The 19,053-nt window shown below is 36.6% G+C and overlaps 1 protein-coding gene across 2 annotated transcripts in view; it reads left to right on the forward strand.

Annotated features, from left to right (window-relative positions):
* Positions 1-18,809, forward strand: part of LOC148955903 (uncharacterized) — a 148,160-nt gene extending 129,351 nt beyond the window's left edge. For both annotated transcript variants that reach the window (XM_089093056.1, XM_089093063.1), the window contains 4 exons: positions 9,958-10,154; positions 13,771-14,042; positions 17,007-17,183; positions 18,637-18,809. In XM_089093056.1, coding sequence (XP_088949182.1) covers positions 9,958-10,154; positions 13,771-14,042; positions 17,007-17,183; positions 18,637-18,686 — 696 coding nt within the window. In that variant the 3' untranslated portion in view covers positions 18,687-18,809. The remainder of the gene's footprint in view (positions 1-9,957; positions 10,155-13,770; positions 14,043-17,006; positions 17,184-18,636) is intronic.
* The last annotated feature ends 244 nt before the right edge of the window (positions 18,810-19,053 follow it).

Raw genomic sequence — 19,053 nt, forward strand, 5'->3', positions numbered from 1 at the left:
TTAGAGCAAGACACTCCTCCACAGCCCTCAGGGTACTGGTTATAAGTTATACCCTGGGGGTATATAAGATTTTTATAGAAAGTGTTGTCGTAGAAACTTCAAAAAAGGCTAAGTCGATTGGAAATACGAAGGGCTAATGCCCTTTTTAATAATCGAAAGTGATTGGAGGGCAAATAACGCCCTTGTCACGCCTACCTTTTCCCCAAACACATCCAATCAAAATTTTGAGATATTCACTTTGTTCAACGTAGTTGAAAGTTCTGAAAATTAGGTCTTTGAGGATGAACCCCCCCCCCACAGCCGTCAGGGCAAGGTTTAATAGTTATGGCCTGGGGGCATATAAGGTTTTCATAGAAAGCGTTGTCGTAGAAACTTCAAAAGGGCTAGTAGGGGTATAAGGTTTTTATTGAAAGTTTTGTCTTGGAAACTTGAAAAAGGACGGATTCAATTGAAAATCCAAAGGGCTAGTGCCCTTTTTAATAGTGAAAAGTGATTGGAGGGCAACTATCCCCTTGCTTGAAAGTTCCGGAAATTATGCCTTTGAGGATGAAAACCCCCCAAAGCCCTCAGGGCAAGGGTTTTAAGCTTTGCCCTGGGTGCTTATGAGGTTTTTATAGAAAGCATTGTCGGTAAACTTCAAAAAGGGCTCATTCGATTGAAAATTGAAAGGGCTAGAGCCATTTTTAATAGTTGAAAGTAATTAGAGGCCAACTAAGCCCCCTCTCAAGCCCATCATTTTCCCAAACACATCAGATCAAAATTTTGAGATATTCATTTTGTTCAACGTAACTAAAAGTTCTGGAAATTGTGTCTTTGAGTATGAAAACCCCCTCGCAGTCCTCAGGGCAAGGGTTTTAAGTTGTCTCCTGGGGGCATATAAGGTATTTATAGAATATGTTGCCGTAGAAAATTTAAAAAGGGCTCGTTTGATTTGAAATTTAAAGGGCTAGTGCCCTTTTTAGTAGTGGATAGGGAATGGAGAGAAACTAACCCCCTCTCACACCCACCATTTCCCCAAACACATTCAATTAAAATTTTGAGATAGCTATTTTGTTCAACGTAGTTGAAAGTTCTGGAAATTATGATTTTGAGGATGACAAACCCCCTAAACCCCTCAGAGTAATGGTTACAAGTTATGCCCTGGGGGCATATAAGGTTTTTATAGAAATTGTTCGTAGAGACTTCTAAAAGGGCTCATTCGATTGGAAATTGAAAGGGCTATTGGCCTTTTCAATAGTTGAAAGTGGTTGGAGGGCAACTAAACCCCCCTCTCAAGCTCACCATTTCCCCAAACACATCCAATCAAAATTTTGAGATAGTCATTTTGGTCAACGTAGATGAAAGTTCTGGTAATTAAGTCTTTGAGGATGGCACTCTCCCCAGAGCCCTCGGGGCTAAGGTTGTAAGTTATGCCCTGGGGGCATTTATGGTTTTAATAGAAAATGTTGTCGCAGAAACTTCTAAAAAGGCTCATTCAATTGGGAAATTGAAAGGGCTTCTGAATAAATATTCATGCGATGTCATAGTTTTCTGTTGAGGCACCTGAGGGTCCAAATGACATTCAAAGGGTTGTTTGGTTTTCATTTTTACTTAGAAAATGGCCCTATGTCTAAGAAATTGCGGAGGAAAGAGTTCTTTTATAACTTTTTACGATCCCCTGTTTAATATGATGATGCCTGAAGTTCTCTTCTTCTCTTGTTCATGCAGCAGAACCAGGCGTTTTTCCACCTCGCCTGGCATCTGAAATCCAGAGTTTTTTTTGGGAATTTGTTTAACCGTAAGCTTCCCAGATTCACGATGGAAAAAATCGTAGAAGATGACGCCTGGATCATAAAAGTAATAAAATAAGCAAATGGGAGATATGTTGCTCTTTTTGTTAATCATGGTAGGAGAACTTTTAAAGATATAAAATAAGTTCAGACAAACTGAAAAAAACCCTGCTAGTCTGAAAAAAACCCCTATGCCTTCCCAAGGCGAGAATATAATTTGCACTTTACTAAAAAAAAAATACAAATAAATGTGCATTGTCAGTTTAATATACATATACTGATATCTAGTTCTCAAAATGTTAATATCATTTGATTTATTAAAGTTATAAAAGTAAAAACATTTATATTTTTCAGTAAAGTGCAAATTATGTTCTGGCCTTGGAAAAGCATAGGGGTTTTGAGCCCAACTTATGTTAATTTCTGCTCGTTTTGAGTTTGACTCGGTTTGCTATTGTAATTTCTGTTCGTTAAGGGTTTCATTTATTTATCGATGCTGATTTGTGGTAGTTTCACGCTTGGTAGATTATTTGATTTTATTTTTGCTCGTTTTTTGTTTAATGGAGTTCTTTACTTTTTTTTGAAAAACTTATTTTGTGGAAAAAGTTTTTTGATTAATTTCTATTCCTTTTATATTGACAGTCCTTTCAGAGAAAAAGAAAATAATACTTTATATCTTTTTTTTTTAATTTATAGTTTGGCCTGCTTTTTGTATGCTGGAGAAAAATTTTCAGCAATTTTTAACAACATACACCCTTTTTAAAATCTGGACACAAATAGGATTGTTTACTTTAGTTTCATACCTCCTCTACTTGACCTAAAATAGAGAGCTTGATACAATTCGCAAAAAAATCTGTTTACTTTCTTTGATTGCTTGGATACACTTACGCTATTTTGACTTGGTTATATTTTAAGAGCAGAAGTAGTCCCGAAGGTTTTAACATAATACCCTCAGTCGTTCTTGGGATACTGCTGAGATGCCTTATTGGGAATTAGCATTAACACAGTGAATTTTGATTTAATCTTATGGCAACATTTAGTTTTTAAACATAAAGTCAAATAGGAGTGTGGGCGTGGGAGGGGGTTTAGTTTCCCTCCAATCACTTTTGACTATTAAAATGGGCTTCAGCCCTTTCTATTTTCAATCGAATGAGCCCTTTTCGAAGTTCCTACGACAATTCCTTCGATACAAAGTGCCCTGGTCTAAACAACAACAACAACAAAAAAATAATACATTATATCCACATCGATCTTTACTATAAACGTCTCAAGCCTTCCAATCACTTTCGACTATTAAAAAGGGTACTAAGCCTTTTGATTTCAAATCGAATGAGCCCTTTTTGAGTTTCTACGACAACACTTCCTATAAACACCTTATATGCCCCTAGGGCATTAATCACAACCCTTTCCCTAAGGACTGTGAGGGTGGTTGTCATCCTCTAAGACTGAATTTCCAGAACTTTCAACGACGTTAAACAAAATGGCTATCTGAAAATTTTGATTGGATGTGTCTTGGAAAATGGTGGGTGTGAGAGGGGCGTTAGTCTTTCTCCAATCACTTTCAACTATTAAAAAAGGTACTAGCCCATTTGAAGTTTCTACGACAACGCTTTCAATAAAAACCTTATATACCCCCAGGGGATAACTTACAACCCTCGTCCTGAGGGCTGGGGGGAACGATCCTTAAAGACCTAATTTCCAGAACTTTCTACTACGTTGAACAAAATGGCTGTATGAAAATTTTGATTGGATGTGTTTGGGGGAACGGTGGGCGTGAGAGGGTGGTTAGTTACCTTCCAATCACTTTCAACTATTAAAAAGGCACTAGCACTCAATTTCCAGTTGAATGAGCCCCTTTTGAAGTTTTTACGACAACTCTATCATTAAAAGCCTTATATGCCCCCAGGGCATAACTTAAAACCTTTGCCCTGGGGACTCTGGGGGGTTTGTTATCCTTAAATAAATAATTTCCAGAACTTTCAACTACGATGAACAAAATGGCTATCTCTAAACTTTGATTGAATGTGTTTGGGGAAATGGTGGGTGTGAAAGGGGGGTTAATTACTCTCCACTCATTTTCGACTATTAAAAAGGGTAATTTCCATTTCCAATCAAATGAACTCCTTTTGAAATTTCTGCAACAACTTTTTATATAAACCTTATATGACCCCAGGGAATAATTTACAGCCCTTTAACTGAGGGCTCGATGGGGTTATCATCCTAAAAGACCTAATTTCCAGAATTTTGAACAAAATGAACAAAATTTTGAACAAAATGGATATCTCAAAATTTGATTGGATGTGTTTAGGGAAATGGTGGGTGTGAGAGGGGGGTTAGTTGCCCTACAATCACTTTTGACTATTAAAAGGGCACTAGCTCTTTCAATTATCAATTGAATAAGCCCTTTTTAATGGTTTTACAACATCGCTTAACCTTACATGCTCCCAGGGCATAACTTACAACCCTTGCCCTGAGGGTTGTGGGAGGAATGGGTTGTCATCCTTAAAGACATAATTTCCATAACTTTCAACTACGTTGAATAAAATGGCTATCTAAAAATTTTGATTGGATGTTTTTGGGGAAAAGGTGGGCGTGAGAGGGGGATAAGTTGCCCTCAAATCAATTTCGACTATTAAAAAGGAAACTAGCCCTTTGAATTTCCAATCGAATGAGCCCTTTTTCAGGTTTCTATGACCAAGATTTCAACGAAAACCTCATATGCCCTCAGGGTATGACTTATAACCCTTGCCCTGAAGACTGTGGGGGGTGTTTCCTGCTCAAAGGTATAATTTCCCGAACTTTAAACTGCTTAGAACAAAATGGCTATCTAAAAATTCGGATTGGATATGTTTGGCGAAATGGTGGGCGTGGAAGGGGTGTTAGTTGCCTTCCAATCACTTTCGACTATTAAAAAGGGCACTAGCCATTTCAATTTCCAATTGAATGAGCCCTTTTTGAAGTTTCTACGACGACGCGTTCTATAAAAACTATATGTCCCCAGGGCATAACTTACAACCCTTGCCCTGAGCACTGTGGGGAAGTATCCTCCTCAAAAACATAATTTCTATCTGGAAATCCACAACACTGAACAAAATGGCTATCTAAAATATCTGATTTGATGTGTTTGGGAAAAAGGAGGGGGAGATAGGGGGCTAGTTGCCCTCAAATCACTTTCGACTATTAAAAAGGTCAGTAGACCTTTGAATTTCCAATCGAATGAGCCCTTTTTTGAAGTTTTTACGACAAAGATTTCAATAAAAACCTTATATGGCCCCAGCGCATAACTTATAACCCTTGCCCTGAAGACTGTGGGGGGAGTGTTCTGCTCAAAGGTATAATTTCCTGAACTTAAGCTGCTTGGAACAAAATGGCCATTTCAAAATTTTTTTGGGATGTGTTTGGGGAAATGGTGGACGTGGAGGGGGTGTTAGTTGCCTTCCAATTACTCTTGACTATTAAAAAGGGCGCTAGCCATTTCAATTTCTAATCGGATGAGCCCTTTTTGAAGTTTCTACGACAACGTGTTCTCTAAAAACTTTATATGCCCCCAGGGCATAACTTACAACCCTGGTCCTGAGGGCTGTGAGGGGTTTGTCATCCTCAAAGACCTAATTTACAAAACTTAAAACTACGTTGAATAAAATGGCTATCTCAAAGTTTTGATTGGATGTATTTGGGGAACAGGTGTGCGTGAGAGGGGTGTTAGTTGCCCTCCAATCACTTTCGACTATTAAAAAGGATCACTTTCGACGCTGTGGGGGAGTGTCCTCCTCAAAAAATAATATATATCTGGAAATCAACTACGCCTAACAAAATGGCTATCTCAAAATTTTTATTGGATGTATTTGGGGGAATGATGGGAGTGGGGGGCTACTTGCCCTCAAATCACTTTCGACTATTAAAAATAGCACTAGCCCTTTGAATTTCCAATCGAATGAGCCTTTTTTGAAGTTTTTACGACAACGCCTTCTATAAAAACCTTATATACCCCCAGGGCATAACTTACAACCCTTGCCCCGAAGGATGTGGAGGAGCGTCCTCCTTAAAAACATAATTTCTATCTGGAAATCAACTACACTGAACAAAATGGCTATCTAAAAATTTCGATTAGATGTGTTTTGGGAAATGGTGGGCGTGGAAGGGGTTTTAGTTGCCTGCCAATCACTTTCGACTATCAGAAAGGACACAAGCCACTGCAATTTCCAATTGAATGAGCCCTTTTCGAATTTTCTACGGCAACTTTCGATACGAAGTACTTTGCTCTAAAGGAAAAAAATAAATCATACATTGTGCCAACATCACTCTTATATGCCCTCATGTCATAACTTAAAACCCTTGCCTCAAGGGTTATGGGGGAGTGTCCTCCTCAAAAAACTACGCTGAACAAAATGGCAATCTCAAAATTATTGATTGGATGTGCTTGGGGGAATGATTGGTGTGGGGGGGGGGCTAGTTGCCCTTCAATCACTTTCGACTATTAAAAAGGGCACTAGCCGTTTGAATTTCCAATATAATGAGCCTTTTTTGAAGTTTCTACGACAACGCCTTCTATAAAAACCTTATATACCCCCAGGGCATAACTTAAAACCCTTGCCCCAAGGGTTGTGGGGGAGTGTCCTCCTCAAAAACAGATTTTCTATCTGGAAATCAACTATGCTGAACAAACTGCTATCTCAAAATTTTGATTGGATGTGTTTGGGGAAAGGATGGGCAAGGTGGGGGGGGGGGGTAGTTGCCCTCAAATCACTTTCGACTATTAAAAAGGGTACTAGCCCTTTGAATTTCCCATCGAATAAGCCTTTTTGAAGTTCCTACGAAAACTCCTTCTATAAAAACCTCATATGTCCGCAGGGCATAACTTAAAACCCTTGCCCGGAGGGTTGTGGGAGACTATCTTTCTCAAAAACATATTTTCTATCTGGAAATCGACTACGCTGAAAAAAATGGCTCTCAAAATTTTGATTGGATGTGTTTGGGGGAATGAGGGGCGTGGGGGGGGGCTAGGTGCCGTACAATCACTTTCGACTATTAAAAAGGGCACTAGCCACTCCAATTTCCAATCGAATGAGCCCTTTTTGAAGTTTCTACGACAACTGTTTTGATACGAAGTGCTTTGCTCTAAAGGAAAAAAATAATAAATGATACATTGTGCCAACATTGTTCTTATATGCCCTCAGGGCATAACTTAAAACCCTTGCCTCGAGGGTTATGGGGGAGTGTCCTCCTCAAAAAAATATTTTCCATCTGGAAATCAACTACGCTGAACAAAATGGCAATCTCAAAATTTTTATTGGATGTGCTTGGGGGAAAGATGGGCGTGGGGGGGGCTAGTGGCTCTCCAATCACTTTTGACTATTAAAAAGGGCACTAGCCCTTTGAATTTTCAATATAATGAGCCTTTTTTGAAGTTTCTACGACAACGCCTTCTATAAAAAAAAACTTATATGCCCCCAGGGCATAACTTAAAACGCTTGCCCCAAGGGTTGTGGGGGAGTGTCCTCCTCAAAAAACACACTTTATATCTGGAAATCAACTATGCTGAACAAACTGCTATCTCAAAATTTTGATTGGATCTGTTTGGGGAAATGATGGGCAAAGGGGGGTGGGTAGTTGCCGTCCAATCACTCTTGACTATTAAAAAGGGTAATAGCCCTTTGAATTTCCAATCAAATAAGCTTTTTTGAAGTTCCTACGAAAAATCATTCTATAAAAACCTCATATGCCCCCAGGGCATACCTTAAAAACCTTGCCCGGAGGGTTTTGGGGGAGTGTCCTTCTCAAAAACATATTATCTATCTGGAAATCGACTACGCTGAACAAAATGGCTCTCAAAATTTTGATTGGATGTGTTTAGGAGGAGGACGGGCGTGGGGGGGCTAGTTGCCCTCCAATCACTTTCGACTATTAAAAAGGGTACTAGCGACTCCAGTTTCCAGTCGAAGGAGCCCTTTTTGAAGTTTATACGACAACGCCTTCGATACGAAGTGCCCTGGTATGGGAAAAAAAATAAAATAATAATACATTTTGCCAAAGTCGTTCTTTTCTTAGGCAGAGCGATTGCGCTGCCTATGATTCTCCTTTAGAAGTTCAATTTCAAAACCCAAAATCCAACTCAACATTCCGTTAAACAACTTCAAGTATAATTCTTGACTAATTTTCTTAGGATTGTCTTGACCACGAATGATGTAAATGTAAGATTCTTATATCATTCGGAATGCTGCATTCGAAATGGTTTAATCTAAATTCAGAAAAATGTTACTTTTGTGAACATATGAAGAAATGTCTATACTTAAATTGTATCGGTCTGGTTTTTATGCAAAGTAATACAGGAGACGAAAATTAACGAACAAGAGAGCAGTGAAAAATTATGGTATGAAAAGTAATATTTGCTTGGAATAGTCACTGGAGGTGACACCATGATTGGTTGATTCTAGGGGAAATTTTAGGGATTCAGGGAAACGCATAGATTTTCGAGGAAATCCTCGAAAATTTGGGGATAGTGGAAGCCCTGCTCGCAATGCCCTAAGAAATTCGTTCTTGGGTCAAATGTTTAGAAGGAGAAGAAGATAGGTACTGTGACATTGAAAAGAATTATTGATTGATTGGTGACAAAAGGAACTGCTCCCACCTTATAAACTATATATTGCTCTCTTTTAGGACTTAAATAATGTCAAAAGTCTGAAGTCCTTTAATCCTAGGAGATACATCGTCCCTAAAAAAATAAAATAAAAAAAAAATAAAAAAAAAGATTCAGTTAATTTTAATATAAAGTTACTAAGTATTTTGCAATAGGTTGCATATGGTTGCATCAAGAAATGGCTACTTATAAGCAGAGACTGGCCAAGATTGATAGTTAAAGCTATTGAGAGGCAAACGTTTAAATGGCTTAGATTACACGGGTAAATGGCAGGAGTATGCATGACTCTTTTTTTGGGCACAAACTTGTAAGGTTAGTTTTTGGAAAGGCATGCCCTTTTACTGCCCTAAGAAATTCGTTCTTGGGTCAAATGTTTAGAAGTAGAAGAAGAAAGGTACTGTAACATTGAAAAGAATTAGTGATTGATTGGTCACATAAGGAACTGCTCCCACCTTATAAACTGTATATTGCTAAACTGTATGTTTAGGACTTAAATATTGTCAAAAGCCTGAAGTCCTTTAATCCTAGGAGATACATTGCCCCTAAAAAAAAAAAAAAGGAAAAAAAAAAGGAAGGATTCAGCTGTCATATGTAACTCGGTTTTCTACTTTTTCATCTCAACGAAAAATCCAGCAAGTTTTGTGTTTTTTTTTTGTATATAAGGTATTCCATGCTGAGTATGGTGCTGAAGTGTGGTCACCAAAAGAATTAAGGATGAGTTTAGACATCTTCCAGAAGTGTTGTGTAAGGATAATTTTAGGCATAAAGCTTGGTGATGAGATACAAACCCTAATCGTTATTAACTAGTACGGAAATCGTATAGTTTGCCTTACGTGACTTGGGCATGTGCTTCATATAGACAAAGATCATATCCCTAGAGTAATTCTTCTAAATAATCCACGAGGATATAAGGGGATAAGGGCAATGCTGGAACCCTCAAATTAACTTACTGAAAACTGTGCGGTTGTTTTGGTGAGTACCCTGTTTTGTCTCACGGATGAAACTTTCGACTTGAAGCTTTGAGTTGTTTTGTTGTTTTTTTTGTGGGGGGGGGGGAGGGAGTCGAGATGGGTGATTAAGGAGGTAGTGATTTACGGTTTTAGTTACTTTCATCCGTTTATTGATTACTAGCAGCTAAGCCTGCTAGATTTTGGGTCTATCCCCCATCCTCACAAGAGTATATGCAACGGTTTTTCTTCTTCTTTTTATGTTTGTCCTTCGACAAGCTCTGTTGCTATTGAGACCATAAAGTTGACTTCAAATTTTGGATTTTGGCCAAAGCAATAGCTTTAAACGGTATAATGTTCACGTGTTTACCGGCCTCGGGTGGTTTACCACTGTGGCGAGTTTGTTCTCTAGTTATGCTAGTCTTTCTGTCATTTTTTTTTATTATTAATTTCTTCGTCAACTTCTTTTTCAGTGTTGAGTCCCATACGCGAATTCTGTTTTAATTCTCTTTCTTTTGGATTTTATTGGATTACTAGTATGCATAACAAATTATTGTTGATTTATTCTGTACTGCTCACTTGATGAAATTGCCCTTTGTATTTCTAGATTGTTTCCGCTGTTGAATATATCCACAAGCACTCCATAATTCATAGTGACATAAAAGATGAAAACATAATAATAGATGAGAATTTCCACGTGAAATTAATCGATTTTGGCTCGGCTGCAAAAATGGAAGGGAAATTGTTCAATGACTTCTGTGGAACATATGAGTACTGTAGTCCGGAAGTACTTGAGGAAAATCCGTAAGTTTATTAACGAATCTTGTTTACGGGTGTGCCTTCCCTCATGGGGGGTGAAAATCCTCTCGAAAAATATCCAGAGACCACGGGGAAAATGAGAAACAGAAGAAAAAAAACGCTTGAAAGTCTAGAGGAATTTTGGGAATATATCGTTATGGTAAAAATTGGAGGGTGTTTCTCTCTCTCTTTCTCTCTCTCTTTCTTTCTCTCTCTCTCTCTCTCTCTCTCTCTCTCTCTCTCTCTCTCTCTCTCTCTCTCTCTTTTTTTCTTTCTCTTCTATTTCTTGCAATTTATCGTATTAATGAGTGCAGTGTTGTGAAAAATTTCACAGAACTCACAAAGAAATATGTGATTATAATACAATTTTTGGTTGTTTCCAATGTATAATCAAATTTTATTTCGTCTTTAAACAATTTTATTCTGTGGGATTCACTAATAATCGGAAGCTTTGTATTAATGCAATCATAGCTTCATCGTATATTGTAAATAGTTGAACTGAAATGAAAGTTCCAGTTTCATTTTATTTTATTATTATTTTTTTAAGCCATGAATTTGGTAGAGAAAATACTTTGTAAATTGTACACAAAACTAGAGCTGATGTAAGAAAGCTTATTCTATATTTGGAATTAATTTTTGAGGCTTCTCCAGTCCCAAGTAATAGGATTGACCCTCTTTCAGTAATAACGCAACTCACAAAGCCAGAAAGTGGAAAATAATTGAGTTTGTTTCGCAGTTACAAAACTTTCAGTTGTTGATAAATATGTCTGATTCAAGAGCTTTACAGACCGCGTCACTTTTGGCCCATGGGTTGTTTCGCCCCTTTTTTGAGGATCTGAATCCCTCGATAATAAATTTGTAAAGTTTAAAACGTGGATTACTTGTAGCACATGCCCTAGGCAAAACAGTTGGAAAAATTGTTGCAGAGTTGTAGGCGCGGTTCAATTTAAGGATGAAACGGTATATTAAAGGTCATGTATATGTTCTATAGAAGGATGTAAAAATTAGAAAGGTCATGTAGGATGTCCTTAGAAGCCAGTGATGACGTAATAGTCCTTGGAAGACTTGCTCTTAATTCATTCAAGGAGGGGATCAGACCATCCTACAATCGGTAATTGTTAGAGCATTGTGCAGAAATTTTTTGTTTAGGTGATGCGCACAAGGTTGCAAAACACTATGAACAGATGGAACAGATAGTGGGAGAAGGAGAGACATCTTCTTCCAATGAATATCTTTCTGCTCTGACGAAGGTGAAATTTGGACTCAATGATGAAGGTTTTCAAGGTTGTGGGCGTGGAAGTATTCGTGGTCGGGTAAGCTACGAGGGTAGGCAGTATGAAAAGAGGGATACTCGTTATAAAAATGTACAGTGTTATTTTTGTAAGGAATATGGACATATTCGAGCCCAATGCGAAATACCGATTACTCGTAGAAGTGCTACTCCGGGAAACGAGTAGACCGACCAAAACTGGTGGAAATGGTTGGTAGTAAAACTATACCCCAAAAGACTTCTACTACTAAGTTGAATGTTCAGTTTAAGCCAATAGAGCAAATAATGTTAGATTCCAGTGATCTTTTAACTAGCAATAGCAAACTATCCAATCACAGTCTGGGGAGGGGGACGCCAAGAAGAAGTTCTATGCTATCTTAGGTTTCTGGTCAAGCTAAATAATAACATTCAGTTCCCAATGCTCCACAAGATCAAGCTCGGTGATATAGAGTGTTCGGCATTTTTTGGTTCAGGTTGTCATAGGTCAATAATTAGTGAAAGATAGTTTAACCGAATCTCCCCTAAATTTCGACAGAATTGTATGCCAACGTTAGCTCGTATTAAACCTCTAGGGTCCGAGTCACTGCCAATTACTGGGAAAGTCTTGCTTCCGCTTTGCGTTTCTGACAAGAACCGACAAAAGCGTTTAGATTGGGATTTTTTTTTATTTTTCCTAATGTGAATTATGAGGTAATTGTCGGGAGGGACATTTTGCATGCTCTGAATTTCACAATTGACCTCCATACAAATATCATTACATTTGGTGGTTATCTTTAATGACGAGGACAAGGTAATAAAACTGTCTCGTCGCACGATTTTGGGAGAGTTCGAGGAAATTTTTAACGAATTAATTGAGGCAGCTAAGGCAGATATAAAGTTAGAAATCGAGAGAGATTACTTAGGTTATAGACCATGAACATATAGGAAAACTTCAAAGAGAGGACGCCACATTAAAAACTTTAATTAGGAATCGGAAAATTTAAATAGGACTTTAAATAGGAAAAAGGTCAAAGGCCTGTATAGCTACTCAGGGAAAGGGAGCTGGTTTTGATGTCCCGCGAGATGAGGTTGATGCCTCGCGGGATGGTTTTGATGCATTGCGTAATGTCCCGCGAGATGAGGTTGATGCCTCGGGGGATGGTTTTGATGCACTGCGAGATGGTATTGATGCCTCGCTGGGCGGTTTGGCTACCCATGGAAAGGGAGCTGGTTTTGAGGTCCCGCAGGATGATGTTTATGCCTCGTGGGATGGTTTTAATGCGTAGCGCTAATAGTAATGTAGAGATATCACCAGTAGTACTGCCATTTGTCGAACCACAAGTTAGTACAACAAACCCAAATAGGTCAAAACTGAGGCGTTGCGCAGCAACAAAACCCTGAGGATTTTATTGGGAATAATATCTTGACGTCATTGCAGCTTGGTAGGCCAATCAAACTGCAATGGTTGACATATCTTTTCTATCTGTCTTCTTTATAATTTTATGCAATTTCATTTGTTTGTTACTGGTATTTACAGGATTAATTAGCCTTTCTCGGTCCGTCCTTTAGCTCTAATTTGAAATTTATGCATAATCCCAACTTTTCTTGTCCTCATCAAATTCAGGGGTGTAGGGAACAAGTCTATTTTAAAGTATACATAGAAAAATGAAGCGTTAAAATATCCAGTTTTCGACTACTGTTGTTAGTGTTGTTCGTTTATACTATTTGGTGTTTACTCATGTAAGTATTGTGTAGTGTGTATGTTATGTAATTGTTTACTATTTTATTATGTAGTATGTTATAGGTGAGAAGTGTATTATTTGGGAAAGGTACTGAATGCTTTAAATTCAGTTAAAGTTTGAGAGTTTAAGGATAAGGGGATAAGCCAAATTTGGAAAATTTTACTTAAAACAGGGGACAGAATCTGTAAAGTATTTGAAACATAAATTCGAGAAGCCTTTTCCTGGTGTCTCGTTACTAACAGAGTTAGCAATGTATGTGTCAACAATAGCTTCTCTAGAGGGTCTTCCGGGAGGGCCAAAGCTTATCGTGTGAACTTTTTATTCTCAGGACAGTGAACAGCCTATCACTGGGATTTCCGATATTAGTGAGTCGGGGCCAAGTGTATTCTTTGAATGGCAGTCCATCTTTAGCCTTCGTCTTAGTTAGTTGTTCTTGTGCTACCTTATTTTCTTTGTATGTATATTCTCACGTTATTTAATAAAGACCACATACGTTTATTGATTATCTTCGAATTTACGTAAACCGTTACATCTGCCAATAAAAAAGTCATACAGAAAAGAAGTAGAAAGGGGTTTACACTAGTATCAAAATATTTCTCAAATGTGTTGTTTATAATTTGTAATTTTACAGATATCGAGGACCTGAATTAGAAGTTTGGTCCCTTGGAGTTACTCTTTATGTTTTGATTTATGAGAAGAATCCTTTCAAGAATGTAGAAGAAATTATTCGAGCAAACTACGTCCCGGCCTTTGATGTCTCAGAATTGTTAAATGATTTGCTTTTCGGAATGTTCGAAAAAAAACCTAAAGAACGATGGTCCATGGAGCAGGTTGTCAACCACGATTGGCTGCGCTTGGATGTAAATCCATCTGATTACCACTTCTTTGACATGATTACGGAGCGTAGGTATTTTTTAATTTTTCAGTACGTATTGGGGGAAATCATGGCCCGGATCTCTTTATTTTTAGTGTTTCGGTACTTGTTTGATTGCCACGTGTCTGACCGTGAGCGAAGTATGAAAAAATGGATGTTTTAAAGTTGGAAGTTCGCGGAGGGGGTAAAGAGTCAAGCTTTAAATTGATTAGGATGGAGGAGAAACGTGTGCAGCTATGTGTCTTGGTGCAGTGAGTCGCTAGTAGTAATAGTACTTTAATTAATTCGAAATAAGTTTTCGGACAACCTGGAATGGAATTTCCCCGTAATTCCAAATAACTAAAATATCATCCATTAAAATATCATCCATTGGAATTACGGGGAATCACAAATTGAAGGTTTTTTGGAACATTTAAATAATCTGGGAGGAGAATTAATTTTTACAATTGAAAAGGAAACAGAGAATAAGTTACCGTTTCTAGATATTTTGATCCATAGAAATAATAACGAACTAGCGTTTTGAATTTACCGTAAACCGACTAATAACAACCGTTACTTGCCATTCACATCAAATCATCCGATCCAGGTAAAAAGGGGTGTGGTTATTTCTTTAGTTGATAGGGTATTAAAATTAGCATCACCAGAATACATAAGCAATGAACTAATTTTTATTAAGGATATTCTAGTAGGTAATGGCTATCCGGAAAATATGATTTCTCAAATAATTGAAAAAAGGAAAAAAAAGTTGACGGAACCAAAAATATTAGAAGAAGATCGGTCAAATCAAGAAACAAATAACATAACTTTGCCTTTTATCCTAATATTGTCATAAAATTTAAGAAGAGAATTAAAAAACATAATATAAATACAGCATTTAAATCAGGACAAACTATAAGCTCGTTGTTAAATAAAGAGAAAGACAAGGTACCGAGAAATTTGCAAAAAGGAGTATACAAAATTCCATGCTCTTGTGGTAAATTTTATGTGGGAAGAACACAAACAGATTTTAGAAAATAGGCTACAGCAACACAAGAATGCCATAGATTGCGCTCTAAAACAAAACAAAACACCAGAAACGTTTGAGTCAGCTGTTGCAGAACATCTTTAGAATTTTCCTCAGCACAGTATTTTATTTGATCAAACAAAAGTAGTAGATACGTCTGTAGGACTTTTACAAAGCTTTAGGGAAATTATAGAAATAAAAAAGATAATATATGGGGGTATTAGTATCAATAAAGATGAAGGGGATTTTAGGATCAATTCGATTTATAATAGTTTCATTAAAAAGCAGGTAAAATTTTCTACCAGCACTAATTTTGATAATAGTTTGGATACGAAAGATGACCTTGCGGACAAAGGTCAGACTGGGTTAAATGCTGGGAAAGGTAAACGAACTTCAGCTAAGCTTGCAAGCAAACGAATCTGTTCAATTTATAATTTAAACATTGGGTGATGAACTTGTGAGATCTATTTAGGGGTTATGGGCCGGGGGTTAGCTGACCTTTATTGTTTTAGTTTAAGTATAAATATGTTTCATTTTTTGATAGATTTCCATTTATATACTGTGAGAAGGCGTGTTCCAATCAATATAAACATTCGATTTTGTTTATACGCCAGTGAATGGAATTTTTTATTTAATATGTGAGTTTTCTTTTCCTATTTATGTATATTTTTTCTTTGTTTGTTTAGTATGTTTTTTATGTTGATGTAAGAATTTTTTTTTTCCATTGAGAAAGGCTCCCGGATGTGGGGCCGAAATATTTGGAGTATTTTTGTTTAATTAAGTGTTTGTATTCACTGCTTTATAGAAATTAAAACCCGTGTTTTTTTGTAAATGGAAAAGCGGTGTGGTCTAAAAAATTATTTGCGATCAATTTATTTTGGCTTTAAGAGGCAGTGTTGCTAAATTGCTAAGTAAATAAAACCTCTAAGCCAAATTGACAAACTTTGAAACAATCTGTTCAGTTTCAGTATAGTACAAATCACCCTCTAGTCTCTAAATGGGTTTGAAGGTACTCAAGGTTTTCCCAAATCCTGGCTATTTTTGGTTTTTCGAATTAAATGTTAAAATCATTAATGTGTAAATTAGAATGAAAAGAACCGTTAAAAAAACATGAGAGAAAACAAATGACTAATAAGGTGGCTGCGTTCAGTTTTCAGGGTTTCCGAACTACTGAACTAAAGACTAGATAACTACTATAATGAAAATCAAACACTATTTTTGGGTTATGTACTTACGTTGTTTTTATGTTGAACTGCTATATTTATGTGTTAGCCTTAGATTTTTGACCGCCTCCCTCAAACACCCTTCAAAACCAACTTTGGCGGAAAATTTACACTTAGTTTGTTTTGATTAGTGATTATCATACTGCGATACCAACCAAAATGCGTGGGAGACAGAGCATTGTGTTGTTGATTAAAAGGGGTCAGAGGTGGAGTCCACCCACCTTTAACGGAAACCTCCAAGTTTTTTATCAAAAAAATAAAACCTTTTATTTTATTCGGGATATTTATGTAGTTTTGGCCCCTTACCCCGTGGGCTGCGCTTACCATGCCATCCCTGGTGGCAGGATTTGAGTCTTCAAACTTTTCAAATTAGAATGATTATCTTGAAATTTTGATCTGATCCCTTGTGGGGCTGTTCAGGAGCATGTTTGGCATTGGAGGAGCGTCAGACTGCCCTTCAATCGGTTTTGGCTCTTGAAGAAGACGCTAGAACTTAGACTTTGCAATTACCAGAGCCCTTCTTCAACTTTCCTCGACTACCTATTCCATATGATGAACCCTAGAAAATATAATAATAATATATTGGGACCTATCACTCTTTACGAAGTCAATGCTTAAGTTGACTGCAGTTTTATAGAAAAGGTATGTAAAAAAGTCTGAAGTTAAGAAATGTAATGTAATGTTTGCATCAATTGAAAGACTCCGTTAAAAACCTTTTTGTTTGATTTTCCGAATCAATATTTAATTATAAATTGTACTTATTTCAGTCTACGGAACCTCGTCGAAGTATTATCAGGAAGATGACGAAGGGGATGCCGACTCATCTAGTGGTCATCATTCGGTTTCCGAAAGCTCAAGTATAACAGCTCTAGCAACTTTGACACCGTTTAGGGCCACTAGAGACCCTCGGACTTTTTCTGAAGATTCACTGCTAGAACCTCATAGTAAGTCAAATCTGAGCTGAATTTTAATGAAGTTTGAATCAAAATATTCTTTAGTTTGCTTAAAATTTGATTATAGTCTTTTTGTATATAAGAATTTGATTAAACATTGACCTACAGGTTAAGTTGAAAATAGAATTGGCTTTCCTAGTACTATTTTTAGCATTTGTGATAAACCGAAACTAGATTTGATAAATAAATTAAAATGCATTAATAATAAAAACATAAAATGAGAAATCTTGGAATACATTTGTAATATGTAAATTAACAAATACAATATAAGGAAAATTTTAGAAAAGTTAAAAAAAATTAAAAAAAATCTGCAAATTTCAGCAAAACTGGGGGATTTCTTTTTTATTCCGTAAAATGCATCCTTGGATAGGGCTGTCTGTCTAAACTTAGATCCCCTTATTTCCCTTTATTTGTCAGAAGACGTAGAAGTGACCCCATTTTCCAATGCCCGTATGCACGGAATGTGTTTCTTCCCGAAATTCACACCTGGCTATTTTTATAAACACAGAACGTGATTCTTCTTACTTCTTCTTACTAAGCATAGAATGTGTTTCTTAAAATGTTTTCTTTAAATTTTTTAATTCTTTTCAGTTTTTAAGGTTTGTGTTTTAACGAGTGCAACAAGTGTTTTGTTTTGTGCACTTTAAAGTAAAAATTGTGCAAGAGTTTGGTAGTAGCAGCCCGTCAAAAATACTTATCCTTTTGTTTTCTGCATTTGCTTCATTCCTTGTGCCCGAGGCTTCTTGTATCATAAGAAAATTCAGGGGCATAAACATATTGTTAGTCCTGTTCCTTTCAAGTTTTTGAATTAGAAGTAGAATAAAATTTATATTAGCACCGCAAAAAAAAAAATCGTTATCGACGAATAAAGTCAACAGCAGCAAAAAAAACGAAGAAATCAAATGAATTATATGCGAAAAAAAACCTTAGAATACCAAAAAAAAAAAGACAGAAACATTTATAAGAAATTTTAACGAGCTGGACTATTGTAAAAATTGCTACTGATTAAAACCAAATCTTTCCTGTATTTCTGTTTTGACTGAGCGGGTTCTATTATTCAGGATGGACATTTACTGTCATTTGGAAGACCTTCTCTTGGGTTAATAGTTTGTTTGAAAAACATTTTCCAATTTGAAAATGATGCAAGACTTCGAAGATCCTGCATCGTTGCCAAAACGACAAAACAAATTCCCTCTTCGACCCTGCTAAGTATTTAAACCAAATTTATTTTCAGAACAGACACAGATTAGGTGACTTGTTCCTAATACTGTTAAATGAGATAGAAGTGGTAGGGAGTTTAAAATAAAAAAAAAATCCCATAAATCGTTGCTTTGTTTCATTTGTTAGGGTGTTTGTGCAGCTTTATATACTTGTCTTTTATACTGCTCGATTTTGATGGATATAAATAAATAATTAAGTAATATTAAATAATGACATATTTTAGGCTCAAGAAATCGTACAACAATCAAGAAAACCAAGAAGTGTAGAATCTGATGAAGAGTCAGTGCTAACCTATCCATCGAATAAATAAGTCGACGGTTATGCTCTGCCATAGATTTTATTTTTTTATTACTCAGTGACGAGTTTTATAGCCTATTAGCTTTTGTGATATGTCAATCTTTTTAACGAATAAATCTAGAATTATATGGTTTTGTTATAACCTAGATACTCTATCCAAAACCAAAGGGTGTGTCTCATATCTCCATAATTTTGTCGTAAAGGAAGTGAGGGTTTTTCGACTTCCAATAGGACTTAGGCTTTTTGAATATGAACATCCAATTAACTTGGGACTCGTTTTTTTTTTTTTTTTTTTTTTTTTTTTTTTTTTTTTTTTTTTATAAAGAATGAGTGAAGTATTTCA

Source organism: Artemia sp. Qi Xiang Cuo, chromosome 1 (genome assembly GCF_049724085.1).
Source record: "Artemia sp. Qi Xiang Cuo chromosome 1, ASM4972408v1, whole genome shotgun sequence".
Lineage (NCBI taxonomy): Eukaryota > Metazoa > Arthropoda > Branchiopoda > Anostraca > Artemiidae > Artemia > Artemia sp. Qi Xiang Cuo.